The 14,813-nt window shown below is 43.7% G+C and overlaps 1 protein-coding gene across 1 annotated transcript in view; it reads right to left on the bottom strand.

The window, feature by feature from the left end:
- Positions 1-14,813, bottom strand: part of DOCK8 (dedicator of cytokinesis 8) — an 83,771-nt gene that overhangs the window by 57,849 nt on the left and 11,109 nt on the right. The window contains exons 8-10 of the mRNA XM_008589412.1: positions 13,614-13,783; positions 10,496-10,591; positions 7,025-7,120 (exon numbers count right to left, since the gene is read on the bottom strand). Coding sequence (XP_008587634.1) covers positions 7,025-7,120; positions 10,496-10,591; positions 13,614-13,783 — 362 coding nt within the window. The remainder of the gene's footprint in view (positions 1-7,024; positions 7,121-10,495; positions 10,592-13,613; positions 13,784-14,813) is intronic.

Raw genomic sequence — 14,813 nt, 5'->3', positions numbered from 1 at the left:
TTGAGTCCTGTCCTTGAAGGAAGCTGGTTAGCACTATTAGGAACAGTCTGATGGGAAAGGCTGGAAGCTCTTGTGGTTGGGTGCCTACCCTCTGAGGTCACTTTCTGAGGTCATGAGAGTGTCCAGGCTAGTCAAAGAGTCACAGCAGAAAGAAATGTCTCTGGAGGTTGAATCACACACATTTGCCCTGAGTCAGGGCTGGAAAAAGAGGGGACAAGGATAGTCATGTGAAATTGACTTCCACCCCCAACAGCTGTATGGGAGAACTTTTATGTACTAACAGCAGATTTCTGTTTCTAAGAATGCAGGACTGGCAATTTTTGTTAAAAGAAAAACAAAGAGAAGGCAAAATAAGAACAGAAAAACAGAAAGATAGGCTTTGTGTGTTTCATGTTTTCAGATTACGCCATGGCCAGCTCAGGGAGAACCTAAGAGCATCAAATCCTGAAGCCCAGTGTAAGAACCATGGTTCAGCACACGTGGACATGTCCATGTCTCGTAGAGCCACACATGCTTGGTGGGAAGACCCAAATAAGGGGTGGGAACTGAATCCCACTTTTGTCCAATAAAAGCATCTCTCTCACCGCACTCCTAACAGAGGATCTAGCAAGACAAGGCTTCTTTGTTTTGGGTGACCCCAATCCTGACTCTCTGTTGGCTAACGCACCACAGCACAAGGCTTTTAGAACTCACTGCTGTATTCTGCTCCTGCCTGCTGAGCTTGGCCATCCTACAACCAAATAAATAATTCTCCCAATAATGTACTTCTGACTAGTCTTTTGTCTTTTTCCGTGTCTGGCAACGGATCGCAACCCTCAGTGTTGCCCCCACACCGGACCGGGGACCGGCAACGGGATCGCAACCCTCGGTGTTGCTCCTGTGCCTCGCTCAGCCAGTGAGCGGGAACCGGTCTGTATGCGGGATCTGAACCCTCAGCCGGAAGCGCCGCCGCACTTCCCAAGCAGCGCACTATCCAGTGCGCCACCGGGCCGGCCCCAGGGACTCCCTTCTTTCTGCTGACAAACTCAGAAGGCACAGTGTCGGAAGCGTCCCCTTTTCTCCACTGCCTGGGCTCCCTTCACCAGGTAGCCGTCCCTCTATCATAGCATATAACATGACATGAGAAGGAGCTCTTGATCAGACTGTTTCTGATGTGGACTGAAGTCTTTTCTGTTCCTGGAACTTTAGTAAGGAGAACAGGGGAGAAGCATTTCTCCTATATGGAGTTTCATTCAAGTTGAAACAGGGAGCACAGTTTTTCAAGAAACAATTCTATGGTTTCCAACAGGGTTATTTTCTACTTCTATAAATTTTAGCTATATTATGGGTTGAGCAGGATTTTGTTGGCTGGCTGGAAACTTAACCACTATTTAGAACATTGCCTCTAGGGGAAATGATGTTTTGAGTTTTATAAGCCTAACTTGTAGTGTGTGTGTGTGAGAACTGGTGAGTGTCTATATTATGACTAGTATAACACCAGCTCAATTTCTACTGCAATCGTAAATCAAGATCATGCTTAGTTTTTGGACTTCTTCTCGAGGCCAGGAGTTTCGTGGGTCAGTACTATTCCTTTTGATACCATCTAAGGTAGCAAGACAAGGCTTCTTTGTTTTGGGTGACCCCAATCCTGACTCTCTGTTGGCTAACGCACCACAGCACAAGGCTTTTAGAACTCACTGCTGTATTCTGCTCCTGCCTGCTGAGCTTGGCCTAGCAAGACAAGGCTTCTTTGTTTTGGGTGACCCCAATCCTGACTCTCTGTTGGCTAACGCAGCACAGCACAAGGCTTTTAGAACTCATTGCTGTATTCTGCTCCTGCCTGCTGAGCTTGGCTATCCTACAACCAAATAAATAATTCTCCCAATAATGTACTTCTGACTAATGGCCTCCTCCCAGACTGTCAGCAGCCTGCCAGCTACTGTGTCCTCTGGGGTGCCAGAGAAGAACACCCAGTAGAAATACTAGCGGGTGCTTTGCCCTCTATTTGTAGGGTGGGGTGAGGCAGGAAAACCTTTTCCCCCACATTGGCCTTTCTGGCACATTCAAAATGCAGATACCTCTAAAGAACCCCTTAATGCAGAACTTCATGTCCTGAGTGAGTAAACTAGGTTACTCATTTACCTCTGGGTTTCCAAGGTCTGGCTCAGCAGTTTCTAGAAGCACAGGGATTTATTCCTCAGCAAGAACAAAATTCACCCAAGGATTGTGTTCAATAGCTCTAATGCCAAAGTGGTTGTTTTTTAGCACTTGGGCATTAACACAAGTAAAGGGTGTTACACTGCCCAGGTTGTTGGCTAAAACCGAGGAGGCTGCAGTTTCTTTCTCTTCAAGCTTCTTAGGAAAAAAACTGTTTGGGTTTTTAAATAACTTTCTGGGCATCAGTCAGGCAAGTACATAAACAATGCATGGAGGACTGGCACCCTGTCTGAATCTGAGATTGATTTCCTTGCAGAGCTCTAGCTGGGGGCTGATGATTTCCATTTGCTTCTGCCCCAGCCGCTGGATGGAGCTCTTGCTCTTCTCTGTCTCTGAATGCTGGGAAGGTGGTCTCTATGGACTGCACCACTCAGGTCCCCTTACCCTCTGGCTTCTGGTTGGAGTTTGCCAGTGGCAGGCACCAGCAGGGTATCAGTGGGTGGGAGAATAGAGAGGTTCTGATATTTACAGTCGTCCCTTGGTATCCCTGAGAGATTGGTTCCAGGACCCCCCTGTGGATATCCGAATACCTGATCCTCAAGTTCCTGATATAAAATGGCATAGTGTTTGCATGTAACCTATGCACATCCTCCTGATACTTGAAATCCTCTCCAGATCACTTTTATACGTAATACAATGTAAATGCTATGAAGATAGTTATTATACTATATTGTTGAGGTAATAGTGACAAGAAAAATATCTGTAGGTGTTCAGTTTACACACAATTTTTTGGTCTGTGGTTGGTTGAATTCACAGATGAAAAGCCCACAGATATGGAGGTCAGCCGTGTTCACTCCCATGGCCTCACCCCTGCCACAGTGCGGTTCCAGCAATGGCAACGTCTTTCTAAGTCTCCAGCTCCTGTTGCGTGGACCCCCTTCTCTGCCTCCAGCACCCTCTAGGCCCCAGTTGCACTGCTCCCCACCCTTGATTCTTTAGATCTGGATAGATAAAGACTTCTGGAAGTTGCTGTACCCTGGCTGCCTCAATCCTTCTTGGCTCCAGTAACCTTGAGCACACCCTGGGCAGAGTCCTTTTGATAATTGCTTTTCAGTTAACCCTTTTGAGTAATGCCAACTCTGTCCTGACAGGACCCTGACAGACTTAGGCGATAGCCTACAGAGCCTGTGTAACTGGTGTCTTGGCTGATCTGCAAGTTGACCAGCCCACTCCATGTGCTTAGATTAGCAGAAGCTTTCTCCTCAACAGCTTCATCTGTTTACCATAAGGGACTCCTTAGAGGTGAGGAGGGGTATCTACTTCAGCTTTTGCTTTCTCTCCTGGGCCCACCAAGTCCCAGTAAATAAAGGTGCAAGCTCAAAAGCAATTTTCGGGCCGGCCCGGTGGCGCACTGCTACAGTGCGCCGCTTGGGAGCACGGCGGCGCTCTCGCCGAGGGTTCGGATCCCACATACAGACCAGTTCCCGCTCACTGGCTGAGCGAGGCACGGGTGCAGCACCGAGGGTTGCGATCCCGTTGCCGGTCCCGATCCGGTACGGGCGTGACATTGAGGGTTGCGATCCGTTGCCGGTCACGAAAAAAAACAAAAAGGAAAAAAAAAAAAAAAACAATTTTCACCTTTTCCATGGTTCCTAGCTCCCTGCAGTTAGGGGCAGTGAAGTGGTACCACTGAAGGCTTTGGCAGAGCCGGAGACCCTCCTTATGGCCACCACCCTTCCTCCAACCTCATATATAAATTAGGGCTAATACAAATTTCTGCCTTACAGTTGTATGAGAATTAATTAATATAATGCTTAAAACAGTGCCTGGCAAATATGCAGTGAGATGCCCAATACATTTTTGATTTTATTATTTTTCTTTTCTAGGCAAGCCCCTGTTACTGAGGTTATATGAAGGACAGAGTCATTGTCACACCTGCACAGAACACAAACTTGCCTTCAGAAGTGAACTCTAAGATGCCATGCGGAACCACTCAGGCTTGGCAAGGCTGAGTTCATTATGACTGGGAATGGAATAGCAAGTGTTATTATGTATTTGGACTGCATTAAAGTTGACTTCTGAATACAAAAATTTTGCATGTTGTCAAGACGTTAGGTTGAGAAAATGCTTTGAAACTTTGATCTTCCCAAAGAGGCAAAATGGCAGAGGAAAAGAGCCTGAAATTGAGAGTTGGAGAATTGAGACTCTGCCCCTCACTGTCTGAGAGGGCTGGGCAAATCCCTACTCAGCCTTGGCATGTGTGACGGTGATTACTACTCTCAGCGTTTTTAAGGAGGTTTCCAGGATGTGTTAAAGAGCCCTAGAGCTGGTATTGGGAGGGCTCCTCCCATAGCTAAGTTTTGTAAACCACCTTCTAGGGGCTTGGTTCCACAGTCTAACAAGGGCAGTGCTTATACAATGTAACTATTAAATAAGACCTCAGAATGTTTAGGTGAAGTGTGTGCATGTGTGTTATGTGTATGAGTAAGTAATACGAAACACCTGTGAATTGGAATTCTGCTTTCCTTTGGGATTTTCTATGACATTCTCCAATATCAAATTTAGACTTTGCTTCTTGCCTTTTTAAAAAAAATCTGCAATTTTGACAGTTGAATTCAGTTAGGATTATTTGTATGAATTATCTATCATGACCCAAAGGGAGTCTTCTTTATGGAGAACGTTGACGGTGGGAGGGATGGGTAAACTCAAGCAGAATATACAGGGCATGGAGTGTTGGTTTTGGTATTTCTCATGCCTCAAAAAAAAAAAAAAAAAAAAAAAAAAAAAAGAGGGGAGTGAGTTTCATGGCCAGTCCATTTCCTACCAAATCACGGAGCTCATGTCTCACTGCTAATGCTCTTGCCCCAAGACTTGTGAACTGCAGCCACCCACCTTAATCAGCTTGGCTTTTAGAACGCAAAATTCTGGTGCTGACTGGATACAAATACCAAAAGGCCCCTCATTGTGTTTGGGACTCAGAGTAGAGGTGGTGTAGACCAGCGGGTCATTAGTGTGCTTAGAAGTCACCTGGAAAGACAGGCACATGCACACTGCCGGCCTCCGTTCCTCCTCATTTTATTAAGTAGTCTTAGGGAGGATCGCAAGGATCTGCTTTTATTTTTACTAAGCACCCGCAGCTGATCCTGTTGCAGGGATAACTGAGCTTTGGGACCTTTCTCAAACTAGGGGCTGGGACTTTGTGAAGCTCTCAGGGATTTGAATCCTGGATGCATTTCTGTGGCATGAGCCTGGCTCGTTTTTTTTTTTTTGGACCGGTAAGGGGATCACAACTCTTGGCACGGGGTGGTCTGCACCACGCTCAGCCAGTGAGCGCATGGGCCACCCCTATATAGGATCCGAACCTGCGGCCTCGGCGCTACCAGCGCCGCACTGTCCTGAGTGAGCCACAGGGCCGGCCCCCTGGGTCATTTTTAACTCCACTGCCCATCACTTCCCATTTCCTCCCCAGTGTGTGTTTTATTTGTGTTTCTTAACCCCTTGTTCTCTACATCCTGTTGTTCAGCATCACTCCCTTTTCCTTAGGCTTGAACTTACATAGACAAACTAGAGCTACGGTGGAAACTCTACCCTCTCTCCTCTTTTTAAAAAATATTTTCACTTAAACAATGTCACAGGGGAAAGAACCCTGTGCATACAAAGCTAACACTATCATTAAATCTCAATCCACTTCTAATCCTCTGAATCGTTTGTATATACATTTTTATACAGTTGGTGTCTGTGCTTTTATACCTTTTACATTTAACTTCATTTCACTGTGCATGTCCATCTATCAACGTTGACAAAATGTTTATTTTTAGTGGCTTTATGGTAAAATCCGTTCACTTCCATTACTAATTAAACAAAAATAGATATCAGTATTATTCTCCTTATTTTAGAATTAAGGAATTATGGCTGTACCTTTTGCTTTTCTGCTGAGGAACTGATAGAAGTTGTAGGGTAAACAGATTTACAAGTTTCATATTTTTTCTCAACAAACATTAGTCGGTGCTTACATAATACCAAGCAGTGTGCTGGGACTAGAGACCAGATAATGGAGAAGATAGACCCAAATCCTAGGGATCTAATAGGTGAGACAGAAAAACAATTGCACATTGTGACAAGTGCCAGGAAGGAAAGGAACAGGGTGTTTAAAAGGAGAATAACAGGGTAGAAAACATACTATAGCAAAAGGTGGTCAGAAAGGGCCTCTTGTAGGTGGTAACGTTTGAGATAAAATCTAAAGAACACAAAGAGTGTGCATTTAGGGGGCTAACGGGGTGAAAAGCGGGGAGAGGGGAGAGAATCTGAAAAAGGCTCTGAGGCTGAAAAGGCCTTGGCATCTTCAAAGAACCAAACGGGGGGACACTGTGGCCAAATGAGGGGGAATATGGCATGAGATGAAGTTAGTGATGCAGGTAGACGACAGAATCACGCAAGGGCCTTTAAGGCCCTGATACCAATTTGTGCTTTATTCCCAGTACAGTGAAAATCACTGAAGGGTTTTAGAGGGGGGAGTGACATTATCTGTTATGTAGTGGCTGCCTCGTGCAGAATGCACATGCTGAGGGCAAAAATGAATACAGGTGGGAGAAAGAGGAAGCTATTGCCAGAGGCACACGCAAGGTGATGGTGGCTCGGCCAGGTGGGGAACGGTGATCTCAATACATGACAGGTTGGAGGTAGGTTTTCAAGGTAGAAGCAATACGATTTGCTGGGAGATGGATGGAGGGGTGAGGGAGAGTTAGATTTCAAGGAACAGTCCCAGGTTTTCAGCAGGAGCAATTCAGTGAACCAAATATCAGTCCCTGCTATGGGAAACTTTGCTGCCTTCCTGCCATTTGCTTTTCCTGCCCTATTGAGCACAGATACAAACAAGCAAGAATCTCACCAGAAGCTCAAAGAAGAACCAGGCGTACTTGAAGACCGTTTCTCTCACCATCCCAGTGCTGACCACCATCTGCAGGGAAAGCTCCTCGTGGAAATGCTGGACAACAACCACAAAAACCAGGCTGTGATGACATGTGCTGCCACTCACCCACACCTCTTTTCTTTTTTTCCAGTTTAATAGCTTGTTAGTTCCTGAAGCATGTGTCCTAGATGTCCTAGGCCATAAGCGCTGGATGGTAAAGTCAATGCTAAAACAACCTGAGTCTGGAGGACATCTAGGTGGGAGGAGGATGGTGTTGGTTCTGTGTGGAAGGACGAGGTTTGAAGGAATGGACTGGGCATGGGAATGGAACTGTTTTCCACAGGGGAGGCCCTCCAGGGTAGCAGTCGTAACTGGTACCATCTGTCCCTTTCCTCCCAGATCCTGCTGCAAACTGTCTGTGTGCCCATTGCAAGCCACTCCTCCTCTCTTTGCCCTCAGTTTTCTCAGCCATAAAATCAGTTGGTGAGTAGCAGTGGTTCTCAAACAAATGGGTTTCAGAATCCCCTGGAGCGCTTGATAAAACACAGATTGCTGGGCCGCACCCCCAGAGATTCTGATTCAGTCAGTCTGGGGCAGGGCCTGAGAATTTGCATTTCTAGCAAGTTCCCAAGTGATGTTGATGCTGCTGGTCCAGGGTCACACTTCGAGGACCACTGTCTAGATGGTACCTAAACTCCCTTCAAGACTGGACAGTTTTGTTTTTATCATTCCACCATGGCGTTGTGGAAAACGACATCAATTGGGTTTATGAGTGGATCCTCTGCATTAAAAGGCAGAGTGATACCAGACTGAACTCACAACTTCTAAATTCCTATGTCCCGGGGTCAGATGCTTGAAAAGTCCCTCAGCTGCCCTTATGACTTCACATCTGTTCAAGTCACCTGACTGCTCAATAGCAGAGGACGGCTCATGCCGTTCCCCCTTTCCCATTCCCCAACTTACTTGACTACTTGTTAACTAATACTCGTGACAATAGTTTTGATAGGGAAGAAGTTCAAGGCTAAAGGTAGGGTGACCAACTTCTCTCGGTTTGCCTGATACTGTCCTGGTCTTAAAATGGAAAGTCCTACATCTCGGGGACCCCCTCCATCCTGGTCAAACCAGGACAGTTGGTCACACTAAATAAAGGCAAAAATGATGTCTGGGAATTCTGTGCTTTTCTTTCATCTTATGCCCACAAAACCTAGAATAAATACAGATGAACTCATTTTTTATTGTTCAGTGTGTGAGAAAGCTAAAACTATTTGAACACCCTAATATCACAGGCTTACGTAGAAGTTAAGTTTTAAAGTCAACTTCTGAAACAAAGATTGCTCTTGACAGTCTTAAACTACACACAGAATACAGCGTGCCTGCAACCCAATTTACTAATTCTTATGTACATTAAAATTCGAGAGCTACTTGGTTAAACCAAAAGGAGACAAATGGAAAATCTCTGTGCGGATGTGTTCTAACTACTTATGTCCCTGGTTGGTTAATGGTGAAGGGTGGAGAATGCTTAGGTGTTTCAGCTTATCAGTGGGTTTCAGTTCATTTTGTCTCACTAGTCAAACCTTAATAATTTTAATACACATTAACACATTTGTTTGCTGTTGTAAGTCTTAGGTGAGTCTCTCCCATCTGGGAGAGGTGTGGGATTGAGTTTCAATCTAGCAGGTGGGCTAACTGTGTGCATAATATAACCTGGCTATACCTCCATCTTCCCATTGTAGGAAACACATGCTCCACCAGTTTCAAAGGCAGCCTCTGGAAAATAGGTCAGCTTGACTGCCAGAGTCTCATGGCAAGTAGAGATTAGACAAGGATAAGCTGCTTCTTAAAGTAATTTATGCTGCTTACTGGGCAGCATTATTACAAGAACACCTTGCTCTGGAGGTTATATAAAATAGCCAAGCAGCAAAACCTTGTTTGCTGAGCTATTATGGAAACATACTGGCTAAACTTCCCTCTGAAATGAAATGATTCTCTTCTGGTCATTTGAGGTCAAAACAAGGCAATTACAAAACCAAACAGGACATGCCTTAAGGAAGTTGGCTGTAGGCAAATAGTGTTTTTTGTTTTTTTTGTTTTTGTCTTTTGTCTTTTTCCGTGTCCGGCAACGGATTGCAACCCTCAGTGTTGCCCCCGTACCGGACCGGGGACCGGCAACGGGATCGCAAGCCTCGGTGTTGCTCCCGCGCCTCGCTCAGCCAGTGAGCGGGAACCGGTCTGTATGTGGGATCCGAACCCTCGGGCGGGAGCACCACTGCGCTTCCCAAGCGGCGCACTATCCAGTGCGCCACCGGGCCGGCCCGCAAATAGTGGTTTTTAAGCAGGAAAGTAGTACTTCTAACTGGTCATTGCAAACTGGCTGTGACAGCCTAAAGCTAAATTTTAAAGTAATCGACAAATTTGTTTTTAGCCTAACCACATCTTCTTTCACTTTTCCTTTTATAGTTAACTCCTGGTACCTCTTCCTGGATATATGGTGCCTGGATTACTGCAAAGTCTGCAGTCCCAGGCCCTGGGAGGGCCTCCCACCCTCGATCTTTCCCTCATCCAGTCCAAACGGAGCTGGGCTGAGGCTCATTCCCTCCTCGCCTTTTCATAAACTTTTCCTGGTGATGTTAGCTGTTGCAAATGGCTTTCTGTGTTACGCTTTTCCATTAGTATATTTACATTTTAATAGGGGTCTTGAAAGACACTCAAGACCTTAACTTAAGTAGCTATCATGATGGTGAGACTTGGGTATTTATCAGAGTAGAAAACTGGAACAGACAGCTTTTTCCCCATCCCTTAGACCACACGGGCTGTGACTATGACTAGAGAATTTTTTGGTTTAAGGAATTCTGTTAAATTTAACAGCTTATAAAGTTTCTGAACTCATGGGTAAGGCCGATTATGGCGAATCACGAGGAAGCATTTCATGTTACTTTATACGGTTTTGAAATAAACAATACCTAATTATTGCCATCCATTTTTGCCAAGAATGAATTGTCTCCAACTCTCCTTCTACTAAAAATGAAGCTAATGCAGTGATTCTCAAAGTGTGGTCCCCGGACCAGCAGCAGCTGGGAACTTGTTAGAAATGCAAATTCCTGGGCCCAGATCAGATCTATTGAATCAGAAACTCTGGGAGTGTGGTTCAGCAATTAGTTTTAACAAGTCTTTCAGGTAATTATGATGCATAATAAAGTTGGACAACCAACTTTAATGCACAATTAGATGATTAAAAAATGGGGGGTAAGGGACAGGGCTGAAAAAGAGTGTGTGTGTGTGTGTGTGTGTGTATGTGCACACGTGTGTGCACTCACGCTCACATGCACACACACACCCTGGTGAGCAGTTGGGAAACAAGGCAGGTGAGCACATTGATGGTGTCTATTTTCAATCACAGTGCGAGGACCCTTTCTTGTTCTGTGATTTTCCTCACACTGTCCTGCTCAGTACCTTTTTGCTGGCTGGCCTTGGGGCTGCAGTAGAATTTGGAGTATCATTATTGCCTGAGCAATAGTAAGACATCCGGACACAGTTGCGATCAGCCATCTGAAACACATAAACCATGACTGGTAGTCAGCGACAGTGGTGAGATGGAAAAGATGAGACAGCCACCTGGAAATCACAACCTCAGAATTCATTTTTAATGTATTTCTTATTTTTTTCTGGTTACAAAGGTAAAACAATTGCCATAAACAAATACAAAACAAAGCAAAGAAGGTAAAGTTACACTGAATTCCACTTGCTCCTGAGATAATCATCATTAATAGTTTGGTGTTTAGCAACCTATAGTTAAAAACCATAAATCAGGGGGTGCTGAATAGTCCCTGCAACATTCTAAATCTGTGGCTTTATTGAGAGAGCAGAAAAAAATGCGTGGGAACAGTGCCCCTTTGTGGTTTAGAATGGTAACTCAGTCTCCGGAACACCAATAAATTGTCAAAAACCACTTTTGAAAGGAAGGGTCATGGTCTATTCTTCTGATTGGACAAAATTTTCTCCCCTGGTACAAAATATTAGAAAATTGTCAACCCAGTCCCCATAGAAATTTAATATTTTCATTTTTTATTAAGGAAATTATAAAGATCAAGGCTCTCAGTAATAGCTGCAGACCACGTCTCCCTTGAACAACCATAAAATGGCATGATTAAAGGGGCCCTAAATATGAGTGTGCTGGCAAACGTTTAACAACTGGTTCTTGGGGGGGCTGATGGGGGAGGGACTAGTTGATTGCATTTGCCAATTTCTGCACTGTAAATATTTCCATCATGGAAATGCAGTGTTTCCATCATGTCATGGAAATGCAGTGTTGGGAAGAGACGTGCAGTGGCAAACCATTACACAGTATTTCCACCACACAGAGACAACAGACATAAATAACCTTAAGAATATAGATAATACTAAAATGTAGTAAAATAATTAGGAAGGGATGAAGTTTGCATACTACTTTTTAAAAATGAACTTTTAATTTTGGAATAATTATTTACATTGCCATTATTATTATCAGATTTACAGACAAGTTGTAAAGTTAGTATAGAGAGTCCTTGTATGCTCTTCACCCGTTTTCCTTAATGTTAATATCTTATCTAGTAACATATGTCAAAATTAAGACATTAACATTGGTATATTACTATTAACTAAACCACAGATTTTTTTTCAGATTTCACCTGTTTTTCTACTAATGTCCTATTTCTGTTTCAAGATACAATTCAGAATACCACATTGCATTTAAATTACCTTTGTAATATAACTTATTTGACTGTAAATTTATATCATTTAATTTTTAATAATGTCTGTTTCACAATTGGCTCAAAAAATTCCTGAAAATTTATCAGCTCTCAGAAACTGGTATGAGCAGGATCTAGCACATCCCTGGGTTGATTTTTGTAAGTCAAAAAGGGTAGAATATCAGCAATTTCATATGATTCATTAGAATCTCTAGGGTGGATCCAGTGTTGTTAAAAGATCCATAGCTGATCCTCAAGTTCAGCCAGGGGTCAGAACCCCTGCAGAAATGAGGACAAGGAGCCTGGGGCAAGTGAATGGCTTGTACATGACACACAGCTGGGTTGAGTCAATGACAAGACCCAAACTCTGGTCTCTGGATTCCCTTCCTCACACCACACTATTGCAAGTAGTGGAATCTGTAAGGGAAACTGTATCTAAACCTAGAGGTTTTTCTTTCTCTTAATCAGGGGAAATGATATTACTCTAATAGTTCAGCCACCCTGAGGCCACAGATAACTGGGGAAAAAAGTCAGATTAAAAATTCATAAAAAAAGAAAAAAAGAATTCCTAATAGCTAGCTTGGTGAATATACTAAAACCCACTGGGTTGCATATACTTAAAAGGGGTGAATTTTATGTTTTGTGAAATATATCATAATTTAAAAAAATAATTCCAAATGAGAGACATTCTACAAAATACCTGACCATTACTCCACAAAACTGTCAAGACAATAAAAAACAAGGAAAGTCTAAGAAATTGTCACCAGCAAGAGGAGCCTAAGGAAACATGACCACAAAACATCATGTGATATCCTGGATGGAACTGCGAAACAGAAAAAGGACATTAGAGGGAAACTGAGGAAACCTGAGTAAAGTATGAATTTAGTTAATGATAATAATGTATTAGTATTGGTTCACTAATTATGACAAATGTAAAATGCTAATACATTTTAATTAGAATTTTACATTCTAATGCAAAATGTTTATATCAGAGAAGTTGGATATGGAATATAAAAAAATCTATCTGTACTATCTTTTCGACAGTTCTGAAAGTCAAAAACTGTTTTAAAATAAAAAGTTTAGGGCCAGCCCAGTGGTGCACTCGGTAGAATGCGGCGCTTGGGAGTGCGGCGGCACTCCCGCCGAGGGTCCGGATCCCATATAGAGACCGGTCTGCTCACTGGTTGAGCGTGGTGCGGGCGCAACACCGAGGGTTGCGATCTTGTTGCCGGTCATGGTACGGGCGCGACACTGAGGGTTGCGATCCCGTTGCCGGTCACGAAAAAAGACAAAAAGGAAAAAAAAAAAAGTTTATCAAGAAAAGACAAAGAATATATGCAAAGAAACACAATAGAGGGCAAGTCACCACCACCCTCTTAGGATCTCAGTTATTATTTGGTTTGCTCCTTGGGATTATTATATGGGAAAATTAATCCATGGATGTTAATAAATGGGAAAGGCAGATATTAAAAAACAAAACAAAATAAAAAAAGCTTTCTAGGCATCAAGAGAAGTTAAAGCTAAATTTTTTTCCTTGAAAATAAACTGATGGTATTCATTGACTCCATGTGGCTAAACCAGCTATGCTCTAAAAATTTCCTCCTCCCAGAGCTGACTGATTCTGAGCAGACCCCCAGATCTGCTTCTGTCTTGTCTCTGCATCTTCAGAACGGTCTCAACCAGTCCAAAAGAAAAGAACAGTAATCACTCGAAAGCTGAGCATTAGAGCATCTGACCAACACAGTGGGCAGCAGCTAATGGTTGATTTCATGTTGTTTCTCTAAGTTTTAGTTAGAAAATAAAAAAAACCTGTGCTACTTTCCAGGCTTTGACCTCTTCCCTACCTTGGAGGACATGATGTTCGTCACCTCCTCGTCTGCTGCAGAGTGGGTCCCCGCCAGGTCTGGGTTACTGCTGCTCATCACGCGGGCCTGCATCAGCTTCGTGCTCACAGCAGCAGCAGACGTGCGTCCGTACGTGTGGTAGCGAGGGTCGGGGAGGGCGGGGGTAGTGCCTGCACCCCACCGGGCAGGGACATGTCAACAGACAGGGGACCAGAGTCACTTACTGAGCTTAAGAAGGAACTGAAGAAGGGCGGGGTAGATAGTGGGATGCAAAGCCACTAGGTTAGGCCTTGGAATTAGGGTCTTATTATCAAATGCCTGGGGGGTGGGGGGGCAGGGAGGCGTGGGATGCAAAGCCACTAGGTTAGGCCTTGGAATTAGGGTCTTATTATCAAATGCCTGGGGGTTGGGGGTCAGGGAGGCAATGTTTTGGGGGGAAGTAGATAGGGAGTGAGGCAGTAGGGAGTGGTGAGGACTGTGGCAAACTGGAGACACATGCCTCATCCGAGGCAGGGGCTACTACTCAGCTCCAGTCTATTATTGCTGCAGTGCTGCCAGAGCTTCTGATTTCTCAAGAGAAGCTGGAAATGTGGATATTTTTTATTTATCAATGCTGTATTTAAGTAATAACAACTTCATAATTCACGCAGTAAGGATTTCTGAGATTCAAAAATTTAGAGTCAGCTGAGCCTTCTGAGCATAAGTATACACAATGGATGGATGGTTTTCACCTTTAAGCATTTACATGCCTTCAAAAGTGGTTACATGAGTCTATATTACCGGTATTTTAAAAGCTCAGTCAAAATTACAGATTTACTTGAAATGAGGCTGCACAGACTAATAAAAGTGCCAGGTTTCGTTGCTGGGGCCTGAAATTTTATGAGCTCATTGATGTTACTTTTTATATCATGCTGACCAGAAATTCTGGTTGATTATTACCTATGTAAATAATTAAGAGTGGGGAAATGAATTATTATTATGTCAAAAGTTCGGGGGAAATGAGAAAAGGGATTTTTTTCCCCATAATGAAAAGTTTAAGAACCACTGCTACCACTGCCACTGGATATACATTATTTTTCTTCTTATTATTATCCCAGAATCCTAGGCATCAGCAAGCACTCTTTTTTTAAAAAAAAGACCCTCAGCTGAGTTGTAAATTAGCAACTGGGTAAAGACCAGTGAGGGATTATCAAATGGGCA

The sequence above is a fragment of the Galeopterus variegatus genome, unplaced genomic scaffold (assembly GCF_000696425.1).
Source record: "Galeopterus variegatus unplaced genomic scaffold, G_variegatus-3.0.2 Scaffold5418, whole genome shotgun sequence".
Lineage (NCBI taxonomy): Eukaryota > Metazoa > Chordata > Mammalia > Dermoptera > Cynocephalidae > Galeopterus > Galeopterus variegatus.
This window is presented reverse-complemented; position numbering and strand designations above follow the sequence as displayed.